At 43.9% G+C, this 27,819-nt stretch overlaps 1 protein-coding gene and 1 long non-coding RNA gene across 28 annotated transcripts in view; one reads left to right on the plus strand and one right to left on the minus strand.

The window, feature by feature from the left end:
• KCNMA1 (potassium calcium-activated channel subfamily M alpha 1) overlaps positions 1–27,419 on the plus strand; it is a 562,063-nt gene extending 534,644 nt beyond the window's left edge. For 8 of the 15 annotated variants that reach the window (XM_082225122.1, XM_082225124.1, XM_082225123.1 and 5 more), the window contains 4 exons: positions 4,501–4,619; positions 8,078–8,302; positions 10,978–11,006; positions 20,209–27,419. In XM_082225122.1, the coding sequence (XP_082081248.1) occupies positions 4,501–4,619; positions 8,078–8,302; positions 10,978–11,006; positions 20,209–20,363 (528 nt within the window). In that variant the 3' untranslated portion in view covers positions 20,364–27,419. Of the gene's footprint in view, positions 1–4,500; positions 4,620–8,077; positions 11,114–20,208 lie in introns of those variants that run through there. The other 7 variants (XM_082225132.1, XM_082225120.1, XM_082225121.1 and 4 more) reach the window with 4 other exon arrangements.
• LOC309533622 overlaps positions 1–27,819 on the minus strand; it is a 230,041-nt gene that overhangs the window by 68,157 nt on the left and 134,065 nt on the right. For 7 of the 13 annotated variants that reach the window (XR_014220323.1, XR_014220324.1, XR_014220325.1 and 4 more), the window contains exons 4-5: positions 16,529–16,646; positions 2,917–3,056 (exon numbers count right to left, since the gene is read on the minus strand). This is a non-coding gene — a long non-coding RNA (uncharacterized lncRNA). Of the gene's footprint in view, positions 1–2,908; positions 3,057–16,528; positions 16,647–27,819 lie in introns of those variants that run through there. The other 6 variants (XR_014220330.1, XR_014220331.1, XR_014220332.1 and 3 more) reach the window with 1 other exon arrangement.

Genomic DNA, 27,819 nt, shown 5'->3' on the forward strand with positions numbered 1-27,819 from the left:
ACAGTGTAAATAAGTTTTGGTGGATGTAATAATGATATGCAGGGATTTATATTGTGCAAAATGAATCATGGAAAGAGAGGAAGGGAAGTCATTGATATCTCAAGGTTGTTTAAAACAGAAATTTAATAAAATTGTATTTTTAAAAAAGGAAGGTTCCCCCTTTCTAGCTGAGACAGCCCTGGTGTCTCCCAGGAGCATCAGGGCACCTTGAACTGCTTGGCTGAGGCAAGGCGGCTGCACACTCCTCAGTCGAGCAGTTTAAAGATGCAGAGGGAAGAACAAGCTGTATCTCCCTCTATATCATATGAGGGCAGAGTGGGATGTCGGTATCTCTCAGTGGTATATAGCTGGTGAAACTGCCACCACTCCTGAGTCCCTCTGATAGAAGAGCCCGCTGGAGGAGGGAACTTGACTCCCTCCAGCGGACACTGCGAGCAATGGTGGTTTCACCAGCGATATACCACTGAGAGATACTGACATCATGGTCTGCTCCTCATACCAGTCCTGGGCGATATATTGCCCAGGCCTACTGGTGATACGCCACAATGCTGAACACCCAACACCATCCAGCCCTATTCTGCATCACAGGAAATGTTGTCCAGATTAGCTGGAACCTGGGCAAAATACCCAAACAACCCTCTTCCAACTGTTAATGGCAGCAAAGAGCTCTTCACTTACCGTATTTTTCACCCTATAGGACGCACCGGCCCATAAGACGCACCTAGATTTTTTTGGGGGGGGAATAAAGGGAAAAAATTTTATTCCCCCCAACCCCGGCGCGGGGCTGGGGCAGGAGAAGCCCGAGCTTCCCCCACCCCCAGCCCCCAGAATGGGAGCCAGAGTGGCTACCGGAGCTTGCGGGGTTGGGGGTGGGGGGAGCCCGAGCTTCCCCCGCCCTCAGCCCCGGTCAGAGAGTGATGGCGATGGTGCGCGCACCTTCGCCATCGCTCTGGGAGCTTGCGCGGCTGGGGGCGGGGGAAGCCGGAGCTTCCCCCACCCCCAGCAAGGGTCCGAGAGTGATGGCGATGGTGCGCGCACCTTTGCCATTGCTCCCGGAGCTTGCAGGGGCTGGGGGTGGTGGAAGCCCGAGCTTCCCCCAGCCCCCAGAGCAGGTCGGAGAGTGCTGGCGAAGGTGAGCCCACCTTCGCCATCACTCCCAGAGCTTGCGGGGCTGGGGGTGGGGGAAGCCGGAGCTTCCCCCGACCCCAGCCCCCAGAACGGGTCGGAGAGCGATGGCGAAGGTGCGCGCAGCTTTGGCATCGCTCTGGGAGCTTTCGCGGTTGGGGGGATAGCTTCCTGAAGCCTGGAGAGCAAGAGGGGTTGGTGCACACCGACCCCTCTCGCTCTCCAGGCTTCAGCGAAAGCCTGCATTCACCCCATAGGACGCACACACATTTCCCCTTCATTTTTGGAGGGGGAAAAGTGTGTCCTATAGGGCGAAAAATACGGTATGTACCTTGGCTGCTGGCTTCCAAGTGCAATCCAAGACATAGCAAGGGAATAGTGGAATAGCCCAGGGACCTTTTCAGATGTGACACCATCCTTAGGCAAGGTCCTCCACAAGGTAGGCACACATACACCCCAGCCCTGTTTTACCTTCCTTGTAGTCACCTTATTAAAACATGGTTCTGTGGGGAGGTTTCTAGTTGTCCCATCTGCTCTGGCTTGGGTAAATTCCTATTTTTCTATTGCTGTTTGCTATATTGCTGCTGTTACAATTTGCCATATCCAAGTGGGAGATTTTTATAGAATCGTAAAGCTGGAAGGGACCATGATGGTCATGTATTCCAACCCCAGCAGTGTTGGAATATTTTGCCCAATGTGGGGCTCAAACCTACAACCCTAAGATTAAAAGTCTTGTCCTCTACTGACTGAGCTATTATTTTCTTCCTAGAATGGATGCCTCCTACTGGAGGCATCAGGCAGGTTCCTCTCCATCCTTTGGCCTTCTCTTCAAGGGGAAGGAGTCATCCCTCTAACCTGACGAGCCCTCCCTGTGGTCAAAGAAATTTACCGTATTTTTCGCCCTATAGGACGCACCGGCCCATAGGACGCACCTATTTTTTGAGGGGGGAAATCAAAGGAAAAAATTTGATTTCCCCCCAGGTTTGCGCAGCCATCCCCAAGCTAGAAGAGGGAGACGGAGCACTTCGTCTCCCTCTTCTGCCTTCAGGGACAGCCTCCCAAGCCTCTGTGGGGCAGCGCACTACGCTGCCCTGCAGAGGCTTTGCGCAACCATCCCAAGATAGAAGAGGGAGATGGAGTGCTCTGTCTCCCTCTTCTGCCTTCAGGGACAGCTTGGCCCGCTATCCCGCGAGCTTGTGGGGCTGGCGGGGGGAGAAGCAGGCTTGCTTCTCCCCCCGCCAGCCTCCAGATCAGGTCGGGGAATAGGGGGATGGCGGAGCGCCGCCATCCCGCTATTCCCCAACCTGATCTGGAGGTTGTGGGGTTGGCGGGGGGGAGAAGCAGGCTTGCTTCTCCCACCCCCAGCCTCCAGATCAGGTCGGGGAATAGGGGGATGGCGGCTCTGCGCCTCCCCGCTGTCCCCAGCTTTTGGGTGCAGGCTGCTGCCCGCAAGCCTTGCGAGCCCGCGGGACATCCCGCCGGGCTTGCAAGACTTGGGATAGCTTCCTGAAGCCTGGAGAGCGAGAGGGGTCGGTGCGCACGGACCCCTCTTGCTCTCCAGGCTTCAGCGAAAGCCTGCATTCGCCCCATAGGACGCACCCAGATTTCCCCTTCGTTTTTGGAGCGGAAAAAGTGCGTCTTATAGGGCGAAAAATACGGTGAACTGGAACTAGGGTTGGCAGTGGTGATAAACGTGAACTGGGCTGTAACCGTGCCAGTAGTTCAATGTGACTGAATGGCCCTTTATATAAAAAACAGAAGACAAATGTTGAGGAGAAAGGACTCACTGACCTGTCAATTCTTTATGCGCTTTATACATGGCTTTATATTCTTCCATAAGCGCTCCCCATCGGCATCTGGTGTGGTTCAAACTTGACCTCCATGAGAATTAGGCATCTCTATCTTCTTCAAGTTTTCTTTACCCAGGCAGGCTGTAAATATAAACAAGCACAGCATAATCTTAGACAGGGTTTCTCCATCAGTTCAAACATTGAATTACCAGCCATCCAGTGTAGAAAATGAAGTCCTGTACATATAGAATAACATCAAACAGATTAAGTATGTCTAGCACCAATGGGCATGCACTTGATTCTCCCTCCCCTTATTGTTCTGACCCATCTTAATCAGGTACCCACAGGGACAAGGCAGGCCAGTGGCTGGAGCACTACAAGTCACTCCATACTTGGTTCAACAAAGGCCAGAGGTGAACTTAGGCCTGCTAGGTCTCTTCCACCACCAGTTGGACAGATGAGGTAGCATGGGAAGTGCTAGATTGCTCTGACAAATCAAGCACTGTTGGCTCTGAAATTCCCCAGTTGGTAGCATAGCAGCTCTGGACTTGGCTGACTCCTCCTCTGAGCTTGAGGCGATGACACCTAATTTGTAGAAGGGATAATCCCACAAATGGGAATACACAAATGCCCATGTACTTACTTAAGCAAAGGTTACATCCTATGTGAGATGGGAAGCACATGCGCAACCCTGCTGCCCCTTTGCACAAATTGGATCCTTGTGAAAAATACCAGTTTTGACTACCCCCATGGTTCTTGCAGTATGTGGGGGTCACATACTGCTGTTACTTATACAGATGATACTGAAGCTGGAAGTTTGATTCATCATATATATGAACCAGTTTCTGTATCTGCCATACTGAATGCCAGTTGAGTCCCCTAATCAAAACAAATGCTTGGCTTGGAGACAAAAGACAATTTTGATAGGTGGCAACTTCAGTTACAGACAAACACATCCTCCCCTTCTCTAATTTCCATTTTTTTCAGGGCTAAAGAAAGGGGGGGATTCTTACCTACTAAGTGTTAATCTCCCCAGTGAAATCCAAACTATCTTGGTGAAAATTGACAACATAGTTAAATAAACTGAGCCATATGACACAGTAATTTGCAAGACCTGAGCAAGTTAGGAAAAGTCACACCTTCTTAATCATCCAGTAGTTCAGACTACATTGCTCTTAATTTGTGGAATAGCTGTTCTCTGGGCCCCAAGCTTACATGTTCAATTAAAATAAGAGTCAGTCACTGTTCCCAATCCAGGTTGGGGTTTTTGTGAGGGGTTTTTTTTTTGGGGGGGGGAATACAATCACTGAGATCGGACACATTCCCATGCACACATTTATTAGCTGGTTTCAAGATTAAATATTTAAATTAGACAGCTCCTTGACTAATTGTTTCTCACTCGTGACAAGTAAACAACAGATTGCCTCACACCTTGTCCCCTTGGCATAGAACTGCGGACTTAAAAAATATCCCCCTCCATACATCCTTTCATTATCACTGTTGCAACGGACGCTGAAGGGTGGGGGGCTGGGAAGGAAGTGGAGAACAACCTCTTAATTCCTTTCTTCTCCTTTTTGTCTCCTAGGACGGTGGTTGTTATGGAGATCTGTTTTGTAAAGCTTTGAAAACATACAATATGCTTTGCTTTGGAATATACCGATTGAGAGATTTCAACCAAAGCACGCCTAGCCAATGCACTAAGCGGTATGTACAAAACTTAAGCCTCCTGGCCAGCCGTTATCGTTACTGCTGTTTTTCACTGTCCCTGTAAACTTCACCACAGCACCAAATGTTGGTTAATGGTAGTAAGGCAGGTGCAAGCATTCACATTTCCCCAGAAAATCTATGGGATTGGGGGGCTGGATGTTGAAGGAAAACGTTTTGAACACAACGGCCTTGCGCTGGAATATAGCTTTGCCTTATATCTCTGGGTTTTCTTATCAGAAAAGGTGGTAGAAGTATTTGTGCATATGCTACAGCATGCTTCTTTGGAAGTAGTAAGCTTCACTGAGTTGAAGCCCATTTTCTAAGTATGAAGCATCCCATGGTTTTTTCCGCTATGTGAGTTCACTACCACTGATCATTTCCTGAATATAGTGAACTTCCATGTTAATCAGGAGACCCCTAACACATAGGATAGCCCTGCATAAAAGTACTCCTTCAGTCGTCTTAAGAGTGGAAAAAAATATATGGGCAAAGATTAAACCATTCTTGGGTTCACACACTTTCTCCTCCCCCCCCCCACATCAAACCTGAGGAAGTACACTGTATAAAAGCCTAAAGGGTATGATTTTAGCAGCTCCATTTTTTCCTAATGTACTAGTAGAACAAGCTGATTTTGAACTACAAATAAATAACTAAAAAACTGCCACCAGTTGATCACAATGTACCAGAATACTTCACTACTGAGTTAACTGTTAATAAGCCATGTGTTTTTTTAGAAGATGTAGAAAATATATTCCCTTCCTCGCTGCAAATAACCCCAAGCAATTACAGTGGTACCCCGCAAGACGAACGCCTCGCGAGACGAAAAACTCACAAAACGAAAGGTTTTTTCGTTTTCGAGTTGCCTCGCAAGACGAATTTCCCTATGGGCTTGCTTCGCAAAACGAAGCTTGCCCCGCAAGCTCCGGGGACAGCGGGTCTTCCCCGCTGTCCCCGGACCTCTTTTGAAGCAAGGGGCGGCGGGGAGAAGCGATCTTCTCCCCGCAGCCCCAGGTCCGGGGACAGTGGGAAGCGCTTCCCGCTGTCCCCGGACCTCTTTTGAAGCAAGAGGCGGCGGGGAGAAGCGATCTTCTCCCCGCAGCCCCTTGCTTCAAGAGAGGTCCGGGGACAGCGGGGAAGAAGCGATATTCTCCCTGCAGCCCCAGGTCCGGGGACAGCGGGAAGCGCTTCCCACTGTCCCCGGACCTCTTTTGAAGCAAGGGGCGGCGGGGAGAAGCGATCTTCTCCCCGCAGCCCCAGGTCCGGGGACAGTGGGAAGCGCTTCCCGCTGTCCCCGGACCTCTTTTGAAGCAAGAGGCGGCGGGGAGAAGCGATCTTCTCCCCGCAGCCCCTTGCTTCAAGAGAGGTCCGGGGACAGCGGGGAAGAAGCGATATTCTCCCTGCAGCCCCAGGTCCGGGGACAGCGGGAAGCGCTTCCCACTGTCCCCGGACCTCTTTTGAAGCAAGGGGCTGCGGGGAGAAGCGATCTTCTCCCCGCAGCCCCAGGTCCGGGGACAGTGGGAAGCGCTTCCCGCTGTCCCCGGACCTCTTTTGAAGCAAGAGGCGGCGGGGAGAAGCGATCTTCTCCCCGCAGCCCCTTGCTTCAAGAGAGGTCCGGGGACAGCGGGAAAGAAGCGATATTCTCCCTGCAGCCCCAGGTCCGGGGACAGCGGGAAGCGCTTCCCACTGTCCCCGGACCTCTTTTGAAGCAAGGGGCTGCGGGGAGAAGCTATCTTCTCCCCGCAGCCCCTTGCTTCAAAAGAGGGGACAGAGCGGCGCTTCCCCTCTGTCGCCGGACGGTCTCCATAGGAACGCATTGATTGATTTTCAATGCATTCCTATGGGAAACCGTGCTTCGCAAGACGAAAAACTCGCAAGAAGAAAAAACTTGCGGAACGAATTAATTTCGTCTTGCGAGGCACCACTGTAGTCCAAAGTTGCAAAGGTGACTGAGATATCTGAAGTGGTACCTTCTCTCATTTGAACCTGTCTGTGTGCTGAGAGTGTCATCAAAAGCCCAGCTTTAGATGGCCCCGTTGTCAGAGGTGAGGCAAGTAGGGACTGGGGGCAAGCATTTTCTGTAGTGATGCCCTATCTCTAGAATCCCCCCCCCTCCCCGAAGCCCATGTGTTTCTCCTTTTCCAGCAGCAGGTAAAACTTATTTTGTTTCTCTGGGCTTTTGAAATGGGAGGATAACTTTTAAAAAAACTACAACACACAATTATTACTGTTAAATTCCTGACATGGCTGTATCTGATATTCTCAACATATGAATGTTGTACGTTTGTTGAGTAGAACCATGAGATATGGGTAAACGAACAAACACCACCGGTGAGCAAACACATACAAGATTTCCCCATTCTATTTCCCTCTTAACAATTGTTTTGCCTCCAAAGTAGGCACAGGATTTAAAGCCCCTGCAGTTCTCAGGTTAGCAAATGAGATATAGCAATAGGAAAGAGGGTCAAGGAAGAGAAATGGACGAAGGAAATTAGGGAGAAGGGAAGACTGAAGGTATGACTTACAGCAGATATGGTTCAGAGGCAAACAACAAAAAATATCTGAACTGAACTGATCAAAAGAGCCACAGATTGCAGGACAAGCTGTCTTCCCCAACCTGTCTACTGTGGCAGAGCATATTCCAGCAAAGGGGGCTGCCACAAACATTAGTGTATTATAGGTAACTGCTTCCAAGACAAAATGACTTGTTCAGCCCACTTTTCTTCTCCTTACCTGCCTATCAGCTTTTGGGTCTGTTTCCTACAGATATGGCTGCAGGGCTAGCAAGACACCTTTTCCCAAACCTGGCACCCTCCAGTTGTTTAAGCCACCTCAGTGCTGCTCACCCTTTGAACTGAAAATGGCCTCAGCAGTTTTCTGTCTCTTGTGCTGATGCAAATATCCTTTCCCTGAATGCATTAAAATGGGAGGATGTTGCCTTCTTTTGGTGGTGAGAGATGTGCGGAAGGCTACAGAGAAATCACAACAGGTTCATTAAAAATCTTGGGGCATCTCTTGAAGTACCTTAGATGTCTTGCCTTGGGGAGGCTTCTCCGAACTTGCTTCAAATTCCGACTGACAAATATAACTCAGAGATTTGCTGAACCACCACACCAGCACCACCACTACCCTGAAAATGCTTGTTTTGTCTATGGATTCCACCAGCAGCACATTTCAAAGTCAAGGCCCTCACACATGTTGTTGGGAACCTTTACTGTGGTGCTGTGGGATGGATGCATGAAAAAGCAGCTCACCACAACACTACTGCAACCTTTATCAGATACCTAGGCAATGACTGTACAATAGAAGCTCACTCCCTTCCTTTCAGCGTGAAAATATCAAGCTGATGATATCTTTATTGTCATTGTCCCATGCAGAACAATGAAATTGATATTATTTGTGTAGAGCATGGAAACCTCATGGAAAGGAAGTAAGACGGCTGTTCTTTTCTTTTTCAGTTTTGTTATAGCCAACCCACATTATGAGTTTGAGCTTGTGCCGACAGACTGGATCTTCTGTTTGATGCAGTACGACCACAATGCGGGCCAGTCCCGGGCTAGTCTCTCCCATTCTTCCCATTCCTCCTATACGTCTAGCAAGAAAAGCTCATCGGTTCATTCTATCCCAGCAACCGCAAACCGACAGAATCGAACTAAGACCAGGGACTCCCGGGAAAAGCAGAAGTACGTGCAGGAAGATAGACTTTGATACGTGTACCCACTCCCACCGTGTGTGAAGCTGTATCCACCACCCATACCCTCCCAATTGGTGTGTCCAATAGTAGCTTTCCCTCTTCTCCCCAGCCCTCCCCTGTGGAGTTCCCATTTTTATACACATATTTTGCATATGTATAACAGTGTGCATGTGGTTGTCATTTTTTATTTCAATACCATAAAACCCTTAAGCACAACAGCAACAAAACAGACAGACCAAACATTATTTATGATGCAGAGCAGGTGGGGGGGGGGGAAAGTTAAGAGCAGATGCGAAGAACCCCCCCCACACACACACCATAACTGTTCTAACAGAGACTAAACCACATGTAGTGTGACTACTGACTTTGTGGTGTCAGCTACAGAAAGTTATCTAATGCAAGGCTGGTGTGGTAAAAGGGGCACTTGCATAAAATAATCCACACACATGAAATTCAACTCCAAAGTGATTACTTTTCTAAGCATCAGATAAATGTGCTGTAGGGGTGGGGGGGGGGTCAGTTTTTTGTGCTGAAACAGCCTCACATTATTTTATAGAGTTTTGCTGCACCTGCTTTTATACCAAAGCAATATCAGGATGTTTCTTGCACTTAGGACTTTAAAAAAATATAGAGAGAGTGAGTGCCTTTTTCACATTAATACAAAAATACTAAAAAAAATAACTAGGCCTGTAGTTCTTCAATTCTAATTATTTAACCTCCCCCACTTTTTAAAACAACATTCTAATTGCATATTAATTTTTGTCTATACTGCCACATGAATAACTCTATTTTCTCTTACTTTTGACATTTGGGAAGAAAAGCCATGTGTATCATAAATTTAGAATACAGCTTCTTAGAATCTTCCTCCCTGAGACTTTTACATCTATTAAAAGGTGAATTAGTCACCTTATGTACAGAATAAATGGGGTATAAATCCTCCCAGCTATGGCAAAGGCTCATGCTCATTTTATTCAGAAAAGAGCAAGTAACTTTACGTATCAATAAACTCTTATTATCAGCGCACTCCCTTCCCATTCTGATAGCTTAATTGTGTGCTATTAAAACCTCCAGAAAGAACTTGCATACACATGAACAGGAAAATCTGGGGTCATGCTTTAGTTGATGGGTTTAGCCAAGGTAAATAATAATATAGCTGTTGCATAGCACCTGCTGAACTTAATGGCAACATACCCTTTAAATCCTTGAAAGGGTTTAAAGAACGCACAAAACAGATTGCCTTGCATTAGTGCCTATTGCTAACTCCTTCAGTCGGGGTTGCAAGATTCCACTGCCTTAGAACTAGTAAGCCAGAGTTTCCCAAAGTAGTGAGGAACAATTGTTTCTGGATTGAAACTAGAAATTTGCTTCTCTCTGGCTCTCTTTCTCTCTCGCACTCCCTCAAAAATATATGCATTTTTTTTATATAAACAACAACAACAACAATCTGCTCCTAGAGCAGCAGACATGCTTATAACTGGGAATAGCCCTGTTAACATAGCCTTCCAGCAGCAAAAAAAATCCTTTGTCCATTCAGGGAAGGCTCCATGATGGTATCATCCCCATACTTTCTGGGCCCTGCTGAGGCTTCAGGGATTTCTTCCCACTTACCAGCTGTAATGCAGGCAGGGCTACATGAGGGATTTGTGGTGCGTTCTCGCTTATGCCACTGCCCATAAATTGGCAGGTTGTATGTGGAGAAACAATCCTGCACAGAGCCGCCCCAATATACTAAATCTGCTTTTGTACTCGGTGAACATTTTTGGGGAATCGCTGTACAGACAGGAAGCTCTCTGAAATGACATCTTGCAACCCTCTGTGCTAATCAGTAGCTCATATCTAGTGCCTAACCCATTTACTTGTCAGTAAGACCTAGTCATTAGTTTCAGAAAAAAGCATGCTTTAATAATGTAGTTCAGCAAGACACTGGCCAAGCTAACAACATTGCAGAGAATTAAATGTGGTTCACAGGAATGGAGTCAGGATTGAATGTTCACAGAACATGTTTCTAAACTATCAGGCTTGCACTTTGGAGCCTTGCACCACCTTATTTATCCATTGCAGAAGACTAGTTCCTTGCAACTGCACCTCCTTGCTCCCTACTTCCTCTGTCCTACCCCTTCCCTTTATAGAAATATTAGCTAGCTGGTTGCCTGGCATGTGCTTTATGTTTTAGAAAGTATATTGGGGATGCGGGGAGTTGCTATACAGATATTTCCCCTCCCCTCCCCTCCTCCAGAAAGCATGATGATTATAGAAGCTTGCTGTGTGAATTGACAATGAAGCCAAGCACTTTTACTGACAACCTCTGGTTTGGTGCAATGCCTAAAGCCTTTCCGCCTTACTTGTAATCCTGATTGGGAATTCCCAGTCTTACATACTGAGGGGTGACTGCAAGTTGGCATTACTGGAAAACTTTTCAGACTATTATTGTCCCTACCCCCATCAACCACTCACCCTCTGCCCCGTAAGACCAAAGCAGTACTGCCAACTCATTGTGCTGGACCCTGAAGATAAATTTGCACAGTTTTGCAAAAGAAGGTCCTGATCTTTGCCACCAGGCATTCTCTAACACACACCAAGGATGTGCCAGTTAAAGTGCTCAATGGGACGCGTGACAGTTTAAAGGCGTTGTAAAACTTACATAGCTTACTTCTCTTTCTAAAGTGCGACAAGGATGAATAGAATGGGCCAAGGTATGACAATTGATGGTTCTGCATGAGCTAGAAAACTGCTGTGGGGTTTCCTTCTATAACTTTGTCCTTGTGGAAACTTGTGACACATTAAAAACCACGTTACCAAACTTGATTCAGTTTTTTTTTTTTTTTTAATTTCAGATTTGTTGTAATGTCTATTTTAATTTTATTTATTTATTTGGCTTTGTTTCTAAACCCAAAGTAAACTGGCTGTTGTTGCTGCTGCTGTTGCTCAACTCTCATTTGCAATTTCTTTTTTCTACCCTATCACCTGCTTGCATTTCATTTCCAACTGCACGTGTCCCCAAAACTGAACAACTAGGTGCTCACTTGGTGAAACTGTTTTTTTGTTTTTTGTTTTTCCTGTGGTGCCATCTTGTCTTGTCACTCTATCTCCCCACTTCTGTCACCCAGTATACATTCACCACCATTCTCCCCCCTCTCCCCATTTCTAGTGGTGAATATTGACTTGATATTATGTTACTAATTTATTTAGACTCACTCTTGGGATTGCGGGTGGGGATTCCATAAGCTGCTTTGGCATCAGACCTGCTTTTCTGTTAATGCTACAACCTGGTTCCTCCAACAATGGAAGGGATATCAATATGAAAGCAGTTGTCACATGAATTTGATGCAGCAAAGAATGTGTCTGAGGAAATGCATAACTGTATATCTAAAATGGAGACCATTGTAGATTATGTGTTTGTATTAGAGAAAGAAAGAAAAGGGAAAAAAGACCAGAAAATGTTCTGCTTGACACAAAATTATCAATGAAAGCCTTGCTTAAATTGGGCCTCTGAGGAGCTCAATTCAGCAAATACTGCTGCCGTAGGGCTTTTCCATTCTTTTAACAAGATCCAGCACAGGAACACCATACATTCACTGGAATAGTATTTGCCCACTTTGCTTGCTGAATTGTGCCCTAAATCACTACCCATTTTTACACTGCTTTCAATATACAAGTAGATTCACTTAGTAGAGATAGTATGCATGGGGTTGTTTGTTGGTTTGTTTACTCATTTGGAAAACATTGTCTTTGAATAAAGGCCCAGGTGTTTATAAAGTGTTGAAGCACGTAAGGCTTGGTAACATAAAAACAGGTGTGAAAATTATATGAGAAACACACACCAAATAATGTGCTTATTATTCCCTCCTGTCCCTGCCATCTCCCATTTGAAATGGTACTACATCCTACAGGTATCCCTTCAATTAATTTGGACTATAATTCCAGGTGCCCTGGCGTAGCAAATTTGCAGGTTACGGTGTACAAATTACAAAGGGTATTAAGAATCTGAAGTGATACAGAGATGGGATTTGTGGCTGAGAGGGGGCATTTATTGAACCCCAGGTCACACTCTTTCCCATGACGTTAACCAAAACAGTTTAGCACAGTCCCTGGCATCCTCCATAGTTATTTTTGGGGCTCAAAGGGGACAAAAACCACTTTCCATATAGGCTCCTCTCCCCAGGGAGGGTGGCAACTGGAAGCATCTTCACAGCCTTGATTAGCTGCTGCTACCGCAGCACCATTAAAAACTCCCATCACCAGCGAGCAAGCCAAGAAGCATTACCTTCACCCTGAATTAACTTTTGTTTGCCCTCACTGATGTTGACTTGCTTGTTTTGGTGATGGCGAGGAGAGAAAGATTTTTTAAAAAATGAGTGGCACTGCAGCAGCAGCCAGCTGACTCTATGAAGCTGCTCCAAACCAGTGGAAAAATAAAAATAAAATGAATAGTAAGCATGCAAGAACATTTGGGGAACATTTTGGAAGTTCTCAAGCCTTTTTTCATGCTGAAAATGTTATGTGAATGTGCCTAACTTCTAATACTAGGCACATTACACACACACACACAAAAACCCCCGGGCTTTATTCATGCAAGAAGGCAAGTGCAAGTGGTGGCAATGTAACCCCCCCAGGGATGACACCCGGAGCGCACTGCGCCCCCTTCCTGTGCTGAAAGATGGGGACATCGACAATGAAAGTTGCATCCAGCAATGTTCACTGAGGCCCAGATGATCAGTGCAGTGTGGTTGCAGGCACTGGCACAGGAAGGGGGTGCAGTGCGCTCCGGGTGTCATCTCTGGGGGGGTTACATTGCCGCCCTGCGCCCCTGGGATGCTCACCGCAGGCAGTGCCCCCCCCCTCGGATGCTCGCTACTTGCCGCAGGCGGTGACCCCCTGGGATGCTCCCCTGCCCTCCTGGGTGGCTAGCCCTGCCCCCGGATGCACAGCATGCGTGCTGCTCCGGGTGCCAGCACAGCTAGCTCCGCCTCTGGTTGAAGGTGCACATCCAGGTCAGTGTCCACTGCCTGCTTATGCACATGGATCTCCCTTGCTGGATTGGGTGGGCATTTATGTTGAGATCAGAAATGGGCAACTTGTTCCCCACTGAAGGCAGAACTCTTCATGAGCCTGATGAGCACAGCTGTTTTGCATATTTTAGTAACACGAACATCTATTCCCACATTTTTTCTTTACATGAATGATGGCTAAACTGCGACTGGCAGATGTGTCGCCCAACTGCTTTTATTTTGAAACCACAGTGGCACAAAATGCTAAGGCACCAAACATCTCTGAACTAAAACTGGAAAGGCTGGACACGTACTTGGTTTTAAGATATAAAAGCAGGGATCCTTTTGAGCTATTACATGCTTAAGTTATCCCCCTCTGAATTTAGAGGATTTAGGCCATGAATTGACTTTAATATATCACAAACAAGTGACGTCCTTTCACACTTTGTGCAAGTTGCTATTTCAACAAATATGTACACAAGTGAGCCCTGCAACATAATGTTGCTGTACGGAATGCTGCTGTTCAGAGGGTCGAGCCATTAACCCGGCTCCCTGGTTTCCCTCTGCACCGCAACAGTTAGTGAGCATTTTGTGCCCACTGAGTATGCACAGACCTCCCCAGTCTGTTTTGGTGGGGAGGAACACACTTGCGCTTTGTTTCAGCTAGATTAAAATTTCTGCTTTCCCTATTGATTTCATGAGCAGCTCTCACTTGCATCCCTCAGGACATTTTAAAATGGCTTTTCAGTGTGAACCAGAAATTGATCTATCCGAACAATGAGATGATTCTTTCCATCCTTTTTATAGCTAGGTCCACACATTCTACCCCAGACTCCCTTCCATCCAGTTCTGTTTCTCTCTCTCTCATTTCATTCATTCAACATTTCATGCCACTGAGTTGTCATGGGGCTGTTGGACAGGGATGGGTTCAACCTCTTAGGTTTTTCTGTAAAGTTTTTGGGGGTATCAGCAAACCTTGGCGTTAACAAAGTCTGATACCTCTCTTGTGTAAGTGGGAGGTGTAGCTCTGGCTCCAGCACCACGATTGCAGGAAGATTAGAACTGATGTTAAAATGCATGGTGGTAATAAGAAAGTGTCCATTTGTAAGCTGCGTTTGGAAAACTTGTGAAGACAAAAAGTTGGTAAGCAGGGGACAACATTATTGGGCTGCACTGTTCACCTGACCTCTGGCCAGCCGAGTAGCTGCAGCAGACCAGGATGGGTGGGTGGGTGGCAACTGCATGGCAGGTGCGATGGAAACCCACCAGTGGAGCCAATGTGGTGCTCATGCCAGCGCATTTACACTGCCCCAACGTTACTGTTGCCATGCCCCTCTATATCCTGGTATACTGCAGTACCTCTGACAGAGGTCAGGTCAAAGACACAGTCCCAGTACACCAGTGGTTCTCAAAGGGTGTGGCGCGCCACACTTGTGTGGCAGGAGAGGACGGCAAGTGTGGTGGGAAGATTCAAGGACAATCAAAGGAACATTTAAACAGTTCAGCATAGTATAGTATCTATCTATATTATTTGCAGATTTTCAAAATGAGAGCAAGAGCATCAAGTGATGCTGAGGACAAGCCTAGTTGTGTTTTCCAGTGCATTTATTATCAATAAAAAAATCAGTGTGGCACAAGTACATCTTTATTCTGAAAGTGTGGAAAAAGTTTGAGAACCATTACACCATCCACTACCGAAGGTGGTGGATGTGGATCCTGAGCTGACTGAGGCACCTTTACGTATACGGCCCTAATCTTGGGTCAGAAAGTCCCCCAATTACAACTTGATGGTTTTTCCCAAGCTCAGGGCTAGACTAGTGGTGATGGTGGTAATCGTGTCTGTTTACTTTGTAAAGCAGGACAGTTAAAGAAGTGATTTGAACATCCAAATGAGTGACCAGGGGAGGGGTTTTGAAACCCTCATCCCCTCCTTCTGTGTGGGACCAGCAAAGCATTCCTTTTTTCTCAACCAGGATCACTTCCTATGTGGAAGCTGGGTAAAAGGGAAGGTTTCAGCTCTCCTTACCCACACAATTCTTTAAAACTGAAGCTACACACCCTGCCTTATGCATGAATTAAGACGGACACGTATAATTCAGGCAATGTGGCTTGCATGTTCACCTCATCTGGCCCACAGAAAACTCAAGAACATAAAATCTTACAAGTGAGATTGGGGTGCAGGAGGAGAAACAACCTAGAGCTGTGAAGCAATGTAGATGAAAACCTTAGATGGGCATCTTCATTTATTTCAGCCCCTCATCGTTCATGCCATGAAACATGTTTACAGGAAAAACCAAGTCAGGAATTGTGAAAGCAGTTCAGATATAATGAGCGCACTCTGCCTTCCCAGCAAGCTGATTGGCACCTACTGCATATAAAATACTCCCTGCCAAACAAACAAGCATGGGGGTGGCAGAACTTTTAATATGCCATTTAGAGGGAGTGAAAAAAAGCATGCAAGGTAATCCACCCCACCACAAACACACACATTGCTTTTATCATTGTAAATATTCTGCTATGAAACTTGTTACTTGCAAGGTATTTGCAGCAGATTATATATTTCTCTCTCCCACACGAAAGTTTGTGCATCCAGCGGCATTCTGTACACACGACCCCTTCATCTAGCTATACATTCCTTGGGGGGGGGGGCGTTACGTAGTTTTACTTAGGTCATGTTTATCAATACTAGTTGATCTACTCTATTAGGTCCATTAATTTCAATAGGTCTACTTAAGAGTAAAAGTTGAATACCATCCCAAGAATACAATCTAGTCACAGTTAAGCACAGTAAAGTTCCAATGGTAGCCCATACTTAAATCTCCTCCAGTGACATCAAGGACTGAAGTGGGGGGACATATTTGGACTGTGTTTTGCTCTGGGTTGTACCCAGACTAAGACTGCAATCCTATACCAATTTACTTGAGAGAGAGCTCTGCTGAACTCAGTGGGGCTTATTTCTGTGTAGACATGTATAGGATTGTACTGTAAGTTCATCAAGTTTTAACCCCATTGAAATCAGTGAGGCAAATTAGTCATGATCACAACTAACTCAAGTCCCTTTGATTGCTGTGGGAATAAAGTGTAATTTACTCCAACCAATATCAGTAGCCTGAAAAGAAAGTTGCATGTAGGTTTTGCATGAACCACATTTGAACCCCAAACTAATGGGCAATTTCACAGCACAGTCTAGAATGCAGAGCCTTCCAAAATAATCTAAGCTTGCCTACCTGAGCTTGATTATCTGTGCCCTTCATCTTGCAGAACTCTTGGAAATGTAGTAGCGTTCCTGCCAAATTTCGCTTCAACCAAAATGTGAGGTCAGGCTCTGGGAGAATATTTGAAGAACTGCAAAGGAAACAAACAGGAGTTTGACATAACCATCAAAATGTCCCAGGAAAATTATGCACACATATCATATTTAGACCATGGGGGCAACTACTCCTTTATTTCCGGGCAGCTCATGCTGCACCAGTACATGGAAACACCTGCCCAAATAGATGCTTCATACAAATTTCAAATTCCAGGAACTGATTGCCCCTTTGTGGGGAGCGACTGGGAGCAGACTCAGATGACCAGACCAATTGCCCCAGCTATTCTCCCATCTGCAAAGTTTGTAAAGCAGCAGATCTGACGAAAAGTAATGACAAACGAGGGAGATAAAAAGTACACACACTTAACTTCTCTCAATATCATTTTAAATACCAAGTATTTGAAAAACTGTTAGTTTGAAATTGTTTATGTGATCTTGCAAGGCTTTTAAAACATGAGAACCAGTGCATTTTAACACCTCTCTGAAAGGTTAGTTTAATCGTAGATCATACAAAATTGGTTTCCACAAATGCATAATGGTTCATGTGTCACACTTGAACTAAATGGTTTTTAAATGGAGCTGAAATTATTTTTGATGTGTACGCATTTCCCAGAATTCCACCCCCTACAACCTTTCTGAAGCCAGCCCGTCAGAAACCCTTCCCTCAGAGCCTCATTAACAATTCAGATATTCTGATGACTTTAAAAGATCTATGGCTATATGTGTGTGTATAAAACCCAGCTTGACAAAAAAGATAAATGAATATAGAAAGAAGCTGTAGGAGTCTGGCAAGCTGTAGATCATCTGAGAACAGACTGTAACTTTATCATTTTGTCAGGAAGAATAATTTAAGGCACTCAATCAGTTAGCTTCACTGTGCAGGATTTAACATTATGAATTCCTATCAGCCAATCTGTTCACATCAGAGCAAACTTAATTAGAGAGTGAAGAACCTGGTTCAGAATCATACATGCTTCTTTTTTTAAAAAAAAGAAGGAAACATACCCTACTCTTGAACACATATATGACAGAAAAAGCAAAATGTGCCTTTCTTTAAATAACAGGATATTTTCCGTTTTTAATCTGTTAAGGAAAAAAATTCTACAAGCAACATAAAGTTATATATAACAAGCCACCAGGCGAATAAAACCTCAGCGTGTCAGCTAATTTTCTAGCACATAAATTTCAGCTGGACACCTAACAAATATAACACACATTCTCTAGAAACTATGCTCAGTTCCAAAGTAATATCAATATGTATCTGCAGGAGTGTTCAGGAGTAACTTCTGTGGGCCTCACATACATAAATCATTAAACTGGGCTGACTACCATCATGGCAATTTATTCATGCACAATTCTTTGTGTAAAGTTTCCAAAGGAAACCAACAGGAGTTCCTCTAAATGGGAACAGTGTGGATACTCCCATATGGGTTAAATTTTGTTTTGGGGTGGGGTGCATTGGCAAGGACCATTGCAGCAACAATCCCCTCATAGTGGAGGGGATAGAGGCACCCACCTCCTCACCAAAGTAGGGCTCACTTCCATCCTCCCACAGCTTCTTAGCCATGCCTTCAAATAGTTGCTCATAAGCGCCCATTTCCCCAATTCCAGGAATTAAGAAAGCAGTCTATTTTTGGCCTCTGCCACTTGTGCATATGTTATCTCACAAACCTGTTCCATTCCTTTTCCCACCATAATCTGCCTCCCCCACTGACCCATAATGAAAAAATTATTTTCTCACAAAATATGCATTTTAACAGTCCAGTCTTTAGGGGTGTGGATGAATGACTAATGGCAGCTGAACCAACACCCTCTGCTGGACTCAGGCTGGCAGGGCAGAGGAATGCTTTTTTAAAATTCCTCCATCCGTCTCCAGGCTTCGAATAAAGTCTTCCTTAACTTCCTCTCTTTCCCTTCCACTGGAAACAATGGGAGGCAAAGGGGGCAGAGAAGAGACAGTCTCAGAAGCCTTTCTTGATTTCCTCCTGGTTTGGGGGCGTGTTAAGGGGCAGGAAACATTTGGGAATCTTCAGATCCAAGCTGCTTCCCAAATCGCCTCCAGAACATCCCCATTAGCTCTCCTCTGCTCATCTCCTTTTTCAATGTCAGAGCTCTCCAGAGTAGGGATCGTAAGATTGCACCCTAAAATAGGTTTGACTACTTTTTTGAGCCAATAATTTCAACAGAACATTCACAAAGCGGGTAGCTAAGTTCCAAGCTGCACATCAGCATTTAGTAAAATATGAAGTTACACAGTAACTGTCCCACTAATATTATACAAAAGAGACTGTTGAAAAAGCAGAATTCCATATTGCATGGAATGAGCCCTCTGTGTGCATCACTGTATGAGCAGAATCTCCTTCAAACCTGATCAAGATTTTAGAAACGTGTACTTATTTAGAGAATAGGTTATTTGACCGGGGGGTGGGGGGTGGTATCCGGAAGGGTTTTGTAAGTGCTGAACAAGCTACTCATGACTGTATTCAGGGTAAACAAAGCCTGGGATGACTACCAAGGAGGTCATGTAGGAACAGACAGCAAATCCTGATTCAATTTAAATTTTGCATTTTCCAGTTTTGCCATTCAGATTTTGAGTTGACATTTCGCATTTGAAATATAAACCACATTTTGAATGCCAACTTTTAATCTCAAAATTCAAAATGTATGTGATTTGGACATGTTGGTGTCTCTTAATTTGACTTTGGCAGACATGAAATACAAGTCTCATGAATTGTCATCTATCTATTAAATTCCATTATACCTTCTCTACCAGATGCTGTCAGATACTGATATTGTTGCACATCAGCACTGTACTATGTCAGCTATCGGAAATAGCCACCATGTGTTAATTCCCCAATAAACACTACATATTTTTCTAATGCCATTGAATAACATGTGTGTTGTCTAATACCATATTTACTCGAATCTAATGCTCACCTTTATTGGCCAGATTACATTGTGAAAATTAAGGTGTACATTAGATTCAATGCACATTCGCATTCACCAGCAAATACTTTTTTTGTTTTGTTTCAAGATTCTGAAAATTGAGGTGGTGCATTAGATTTTGTGGTGCATTAGTCTCGAGTAAATGCGATACTAAAAAGTCATCTGTGAAATATTAAACACTGTTCAGATAATCAAGCACTCATAAAGTATCCGACAAAGAAAGTCACAATGGGGACTCTTTGAGAGAAATGTATCGTGGCAAATTCATTTCAGTTCAAATTTAAACCAGGTAGTGCTTTTCTAAAAGCCAATCACTAGTCATTTCACTAATCACATTAAAACAGAGGGCAGAACTTCTGACACCACGTTGAAGGCTCTGGTCACCTTCCACAAATGAGTCAGTCACCTGCCAGTTCTTTTTAACCCTTTGCTTTCAAGCCTGCAAACGTTCCACCCTCTCTTCTAATCAGTGTTCTTGGGTTTATAAAATCTACAGCACTTCACTGCTAGCCATTATTCAAAGTCACTTTCTATTGATTGCTCCCCCCGCCCGCACCCTGCACTTTTCTCAACTGCTTTTGGCATGGCACTAATTAAACTTTTCCTTTTCCTCCTCCCTTGTTCTGTCTCTCTATCTATTTTGCTCTTTAGCAGAAAAGAAATGGTTTACAGATGAGCCGGATAATGCCTATCCCAGAAACATTCAAATCAAGCCCATGAGTACACACATGGCCAATCAGATCAATCAATATAAGTCTACAAGCAGCTTGATACCACCAATCAGAGAAGTTGAAGATGAATGTTGACTCACAGAAGGCCAGAACTATTTTTTTTAAAACAACAACTTGACAGACTTCATGAATGGTGATGTGACATTTGTTCCTCTTTCATGCCGAACCACTGGTGGGAAAAGTTAAAGAAAGGCAAGTGTTTGCCAGAAAGCAAAGTAGACAGATCTTTGTTTGTCTGCCTTTAATATTTGCTTCCATGTATTTTGGAAACTATTTCATTTATAAAACAACATAATCAAAGCAGTCATGTATAGCCTCTAGCGTTCTAAATTATTTTTATTTATTAGAAAGAAAATATATTTTTTTCTTTATTTCACTGTCAAGTATTTTCCCTTAACAAAACAGCTACAAATGTGGCCAGACTCCAGCAAAATATATATATTATATTCCTGCTCCTTTTCATGTCTTTCAGGAGAATGATGGTCACAAAACAAAGAAAAAAATGTAATTAGAGAGAAAAAAATATGTATTTTAAAAAGGTCCAACTTGTATTTTAGTAATTCAAAGAAGAAGTAACAAAGAAGAGCATACTAGAATGTTTCTTTCCTGGAAGATGTGTATTTTGTTTAGCATTGACACCAGCTCTTAATAAACTGAAGCATATTTATTTTGGAAAAAAAAAAGTGGAAACGTCATATTTTTGTAAAATTAACTTCAGTCTGAAATTATCCATTAGATTACTACCATATGGCGCAGTCCTGTGCACACTCACCTGGAAGTGATCCCCGCTGAACACAATGGGTCTTACTTCCGAGTAAATATGCATTGGATTGCTCCAATAGTTACTACAGATGTTCATACAGAGCATCTTCCTCACAGGTAAATAGAAAGTCCAATATCACATAAATGGCTAATAGTGGCAATAAAGTAGCGGACGTTAGCATAGCATAAAACAAGAATGCAGCAAATAAATGAGAGTCTAATGGGGACTACCCAGAAAGCGGTAGAAGAAATGCTGCTTCCCTTCCTTGCTTCATGTTGACTATGATTAGCACATCTCGGTGCAAAGGGGTCAAGCATGGAAATTTCAAGTTTATCACCAAGATTCAGAGGCCTTTAATCCCAACCTATTTTGTTTTGATTTTTAAGGGGAGGGAGACAAGGAATCAGATCGTAATATATGCCAGGAACTGTGTTTAGCAAAAGATAAGCTGGAGTTCCGGTCTTGCAGCCCGAAAGGTGACAAAACTAATTTCCATGCCACAACTTGCCAATGGCCTCTCGTGCTTGCAAAAGCCGAATCCAGCCTCCCAATCGCAATACATCCAGATATTAGGTGAGCTCTAATTGTGATGTAAACATTGTAGTTCAGGCACTGCTCATGCTATGCTGCAGCCACCTAATTTCTGTCTTCCTTTGTTAGGTGATAGAAATAAAACTTTTAATTTCCAAGCTTTTGGGACTCTGCCCCTAAAGGTAACAACAAAACAAGCATAACTGTAGTAACAAAGAATAATGAATGTATTCAATAGAATATTTTTAAAAAGGCCTGTAGGAAAGGCTGCCAGGAGCTTTCTCTACAAAACGGCCAACAAGCTTTCTAGCCGTCAGGCAAAATGGTGATGTTTCATATCTGCGCTGCAATATATGGTCACTCCAGCATTTGAGGCTCTAAATAATTTAGCAACTCTCTCCGGTTTAAATTACGAACTGCTGATCTAGGCTGAGCTGGGGCAGATGATCTCCTGAAGTGAAGGGGGACACAATCAGGCAGAGGCAAGAGATTGGCATCAGGTTCCACTACACAAGCTGATTTTAGGCTTTGTAATTGTGCAAAGTTGTAAAAAAAAAAAAACACCAACGCTGAGATTAAACATTCTGTGATATTGTTATCATTAGAGTAATATCAGTGAATCAAACAAGTACTGAGCAGATAAAGGTGTCCACTATATAACCCACTATTTTAAGCTAAAAACTATCTCAGCTTTAATGTTTGTCTACTGGCTGCAGTACAAATATATTCATACTCACACCTAATAGACTTAATTCCGGAGTGACTTCTTGGACTGTGACTACTTTGTCATTATGTTTTGTAGAATTAGCTTTTCAAAAGAGAGAGGAAATTAAGAACTGTGAATATAGTGTATGGGGAATTGGATTGCTTATCAAAAGTACTTATTATCACCACTTTCCTCACAAAGAGCAAACGAACAGCAGTTTGTTTTATACCCATATCACAATACCCAAAACCAAGGTGGGTTTTAGCTTTGAGTGGTATAAGTCTACAGGCAGGCTGCAATTTGTATTCTGGATTTTGCTTTAGGTCATTTAAATCCCCCCCGCCCAAGGGCACAAGCCACCCAGACTGTTTGCAAAGGCCAAACTGCAGTCTGTGTAGGTTGTGCAAACGCATGTGGATTGTGCCCGAGTCTGTACTCCTTTTTCATTCATGAACTGCAAGACACAAAAAAGCGAAATATGCCTCAATGCCAAGAGAATTCACTCAATTTGGGTCCAAGTGGTTGTTTGCTTTGAGAGCCAAGAACAGGAATTAAATCAGTTTAAATTACCTGTAAAGAAAAAAAGCTCACCATTCTATTTCTTTGGCCACGTTACATAAAGCAGAAAGTTTTATAACAATGAAGTTGAAATAATAGAGAGTGGCACTCATAGCTCAGCTGTGCAATGCATCTTTATTAAGAATTGGGCAGGTCCAGGTGTAGACTGTAAATAAATACAACACATGGATAAGCCCATGCAAAAATGATCACAGATTGGAATTATAGTGGAAGCTTTCTTACGATTTCCTTCTTGTGACCGCTAATAGCTTTGAATGACTGGATATGGATAGGCAAGGACTTGTGTATGCACTCCAATTCAGTCAGTGGGTTGAGAAAAAGTACAAAATGTGGCCTTAGGTATAGATAGAATTTCTTGAGAATCTCAGCTCACTTTCTAGTATGTATGTATGTATGTATGTACGTATGTATGTATGTATGTATTATTTTAATCAAGTTTCTAGCCCTTGTTGCTATGAAGGTATATTGAAAGTCTCTGAGTATAGGTAAGTCTGTTTAAATCTCACTCGAAAGAGAGGATGGCTAAAACAGATTTTCAGAAATCAGCATGGGGAAGGGGACTTTACTGGCCTTTAAGCACAGTTCCTTGCTCTTCTCCAGATCTTGCAAAATTAGAATGCATGACTCAATATAACAAACACTGCAAAATAACATATGCAGAATGAGGGAAACTGTGGAAAAAGTACTGTACTTGGTTTGCACAATTTGTAAGAAGTTCAGGTTTTTGGTGCAGAATATGGACTGTCTTGAGTGAGTACAAAACTTTAATACATTTCATATAGTGGACACATAGACAGCCCTGGGGAAGAGGCAATTCAGCCTTCATTGGTAACAGTTTCCATGATAGCAGTAGCATTCCCAGTTGGCCATGCCCGCCTGGATCACACACTACATTGTTCCACATTAATATGCAGCCTCGGAGAATAGGAACTTTTCATATGAGGGCAGTTTCATGTGCGAACCAATCAGTTCCACAAGTGGTATTTTACACCTATATTCCACCTTCCTTCCATAAGAGAATTTAAGGCAGGGTACAAGCTGTTTCCAGGCAGTCACTCAAAGAGGCATTGCCAAGAGCCCAACCTGCTTAGCTTCAGCAAAACTGCATCATCAAGTGCCTTCAGACTATGCCCCAGGATAGTATTCCCCCACCCCAACACACACACATCAAATACACCAGGCAATGATGACTTCTGTGTGACTGCAACCAGTTATACATGCAACACCTAGCCAATCCAGGGCTAAGCCTTTTTTGGGGGGGTCATCATTATGTCTGAACTCAAGCTCATGGCATGCTTCACTCCCGACAAACCATGAGCTGTAATCAAGGTTTATTCTTAGCATTACACGCAAACTGGGCCTACAAATCTAGATACAGTGGAGGCTGGTCCCTCAGCCATCCCACATCTGCCTGGCTTTCTTGTTCACAGCTGGTCCAAGAGGCAGCACTTGCCGTCATCCTCATCCTCCTTAGTCTCAGTGTTGCTTTTGTAGAACTCACCAGGGAGGAAGATGGAAATGGCATTTGATCGCTCTGCCTGCCATTGGCTCTGCTGCCACCTATTGCTGGGAGCCCTGCCTTCCACCCCCACCAGCCCCTGTCTAGGTAACAGAGAAATTAAACAAAGTCAGATAAGTGGTGTCTGGCTAAAGAGATGCCCACAAATTTATATTCAACAGAATGTGGTTTTTCTACAGCTACGTTGTGGTAGCTCTCACACATGCAGAGTCTACAAGCATTGGCAAGGCAGGACCACAAACACATGGCTATCCTGCAAACATGATCCCAGTTTCTTATCCCCCTGTGCCGTCAGTCACACACTGTGAATATTTGCACACGCTAGCTCATGGGCTGCTTAGTGATAATAATTAGAGAGGAATAAAGCCAAGTCTAAAGATGTTTTTTCAGTGCTTTGAATTGAGGATGAAATGAAAAGCTAAATTTTGGAACTGAAAAATATTGGGAAAGGGTTTGCACATAGGTGAATTGCCTCTAGACAGTCAATCCTCCAGTTCTGGTGGTAGAAAACGACAATTAATGAAGGTAGAGCTGCAAGTCTCCCCCAATCCCATTGAATTATGCATCTGTAATTTCAGAAGTTGTCTGGATTAGCAGCCACATAGCAAAATTCAAGAGACAACCTCTTAATGGTCTTGCACCATAAGGTGTGAAGACTCCAAGAGCCACACGATTCTATAATTCAACATTATACCAATGCATATAAGACAAATCTGTCAGTGGCTGATAACCCATGATAGCTAAAACATGGAAGATCTATATTCAGATACAGCATACTTCTAATTAGTAGATGCCAGAGATGAAACAACAGATAACAGATGGTTATCTTCACTGTGCCCTGCTTGTTTTTGTATTGGGTATATCCGTAGGGGTTTGGTCACTGCTGGAGACAGAAGGCTGGATTAAATGGACTACAAAGAGATTCTTACATTCTTAAGTGCATACTGTGCAATTAGCTGCTTCTTTCACTTTAATTGTTGCACTGTGCTGAGTTGAATTGAATTGAATTTAAGAGTCTTTTCTTCATTTGTTTCAGTTCCCTCTAAGCACTACTTAGTAAGAATCACTGGGGAAGAAACTGCTATGTGATCTCTCTCCATCCAGGGTATATCAAAGAGTTAGCCATTCTAGATCTAGAGAAAGAGGCCACAGTAACAGGGAGCCAAGTCGCCAGTTGCCTTGAGGAACTAGTAGGAGCAACACAAGTAAGGGGGGAGTTATGTCGTTTCCCCTCAGCCCCTGCCAATGCAGACTTTTTCTTTGTGCATTTTTCTTACTTTCTTGAGACTCAGCTAAGGATAAAGAGTTAAGCAAGCAGAAGCAGGCAAGAATGCAAGGATGAAAGGTATTTCCTCAAGCACACTATTTAGCAGTGATGCAGAAGGCAACCGCAGAAAGCTTTCACTATATTTTTAAAGGAAATTCAGCAAAAAGTATTAGCGTCTAACTATTAATCTGGTGTGGTGGATGCCACTGAGAGGCAAGCAAAATGGGTAAACTTGAGGGCTTTGTTTGCAGAAACACGTGCTTAAGGTACTTTGCAATAATAAGCTGCAGAACTCGCCACATAACAACAGCAATAACTTACAAGTGGGTTAATGATCCATGCTTTCAAAATTGAGCATTCATGACACTGTCCACAGCCAGGTCGGCCACCTCCTCCTTTTAAATACCTTATAGGGTCTTAAAATATCTAAGTACACCACACATAAGTAGCAGCAGTTTAAGGGCTCCATTTGCGGCATGCACCTGCCAGGGTCACCAGCTGCCCTACACTTCAAAGCATCGCCCCCTTTTGCAGAACCGTACCATTCCATCTACATGGGGAAGGAAGACCAATCTCACCTGTGACCAATGTGGCCAGATGTGCATGATGCAGCTGTGCAAGGGGCAGTCTGCTTCCATGCTGCATCAGGGTAACTGGTTTTTCCTTACTTCCACGCGTCCCATTTCCACAGACTCCACAAAGAAATACCTTCGTCTCAGATACTACTAGTCCCAAGCACGCCTTGTTTCCTGAAAAATTGACCTGGCCAACCTACATGCATATGGCCCTCGAGAACTGACCAGTGAAGCACTCTTAAGCCTGCCTAGTTGCATTCACTTTGGCAGGCTCCCTCACTCTCGAGTGCTATGCCCATGCTAAAGTGCCTCCCAAGAGCAGGCATAAGCATTAAGCCCTGGCAGCAATGCGCTCTCTATGCACTGATCACCCAGACATGCTTCCCAGTGGGTTTGTGAGGCAAGAAAATTTTCGTATTGTTTTGTGACAGCTATTGTTGCATGTTCCATTTCACCCAGGTTCATTCCCAATTAATTTATGGTCTGGAGGCCTTCAAATAAGAAAAGAAAACTGCACAAATGCATCTAATTGAAATTTAAGGAGAAACGCTAGTTTGGTCCCTGAATGCAGTTTAGGAAGATAGACTAGAACAAGAAGAAAAAAATCATTAGAGAAAAGTCATCAGATGATTCCAAGGTGAGGTTTAGCAGACTTGTGTTACATTTTCAAAGCAATCTTTTTGAAAAATTAACTTCTCCTTTGGGATACTGTCCATTGTCCATGACATACATGTGTAGTAGAAGTGGCAAATTTTAAACGGCTTGTCATGAAAACCTTGCAGTCAAGATTTAGAAATCTTGTGAATTATCAAAGGTGGCCTACCCATTCTCCCCGTGGCCCAGCAATGAAGCAAATATGGGACTATGACTTACAGAGGCATCTGTCTTAGCCAGCTGTTTCTCCCAAAGGGACAACAGGGGGGGAAACAGGGGTGTTAACTCAAAGTTCATCAAGAAAAAGGAGTGTGGCTTCATCATTTGTTTTGTTTGTTTGTTTGAGTAAGGATTGGAGGGAGAGAAAGAGAGTGTGCAAATGCTGGTGCTCAGAAATGATCTACCTGACTTTGTCATATGTAATATCCAGTGATAAATATATTGTCTTGTAAAAAGGGTTTGTACATAACTTGTACATGGTTTCATTTTGTATTTTTCTCAGATTAAAAATTTATGTATTTGTGTTCTAAAAACCAAGGAGCTATACTTGTGTGGCTTTTTTCTTCCTTCTTTCCCCCATGATATAATCCATATTTAGGTTGGGGGTCATATGCATATAGAAGCAGATGTGTGCATACACTGCCCCAGCTTGCCAGGGAATTATGTGTGCAAACAAGTAGCACACGTGATTTCCAGCCCAATCTACCAGCAGGAGCTTGTGCACATAACCATGTAAAACAAGGTACAATTTTGCTAATCATCTATTTAGAAGCTGTAGCAGGGAGCCAAGTGCAATAGCACCTTATTTTATAGGGCTACGTGAACATAGATCTGACTGTTCTGCACTTGTGCAGTGTTAAATCAGAGCCCTAAACCATCATCTTGTAATTGAACGATTCAACTAAAAGTCTCACCCAAAAGTAACCCTTTGAGAGTT

Source organism: Podarcis vaucheri (genome assembly GCF_965113315.1).
Source record: "Podarcis vaucheri genome assembly, chromosome: 5".
Taxonomy (NCBI): Eukaryota; Metazoa; Chordata; class Lepidosauria; order Squamata; family Lacertidae; genus Podarcis; species Podarcis vaucheri.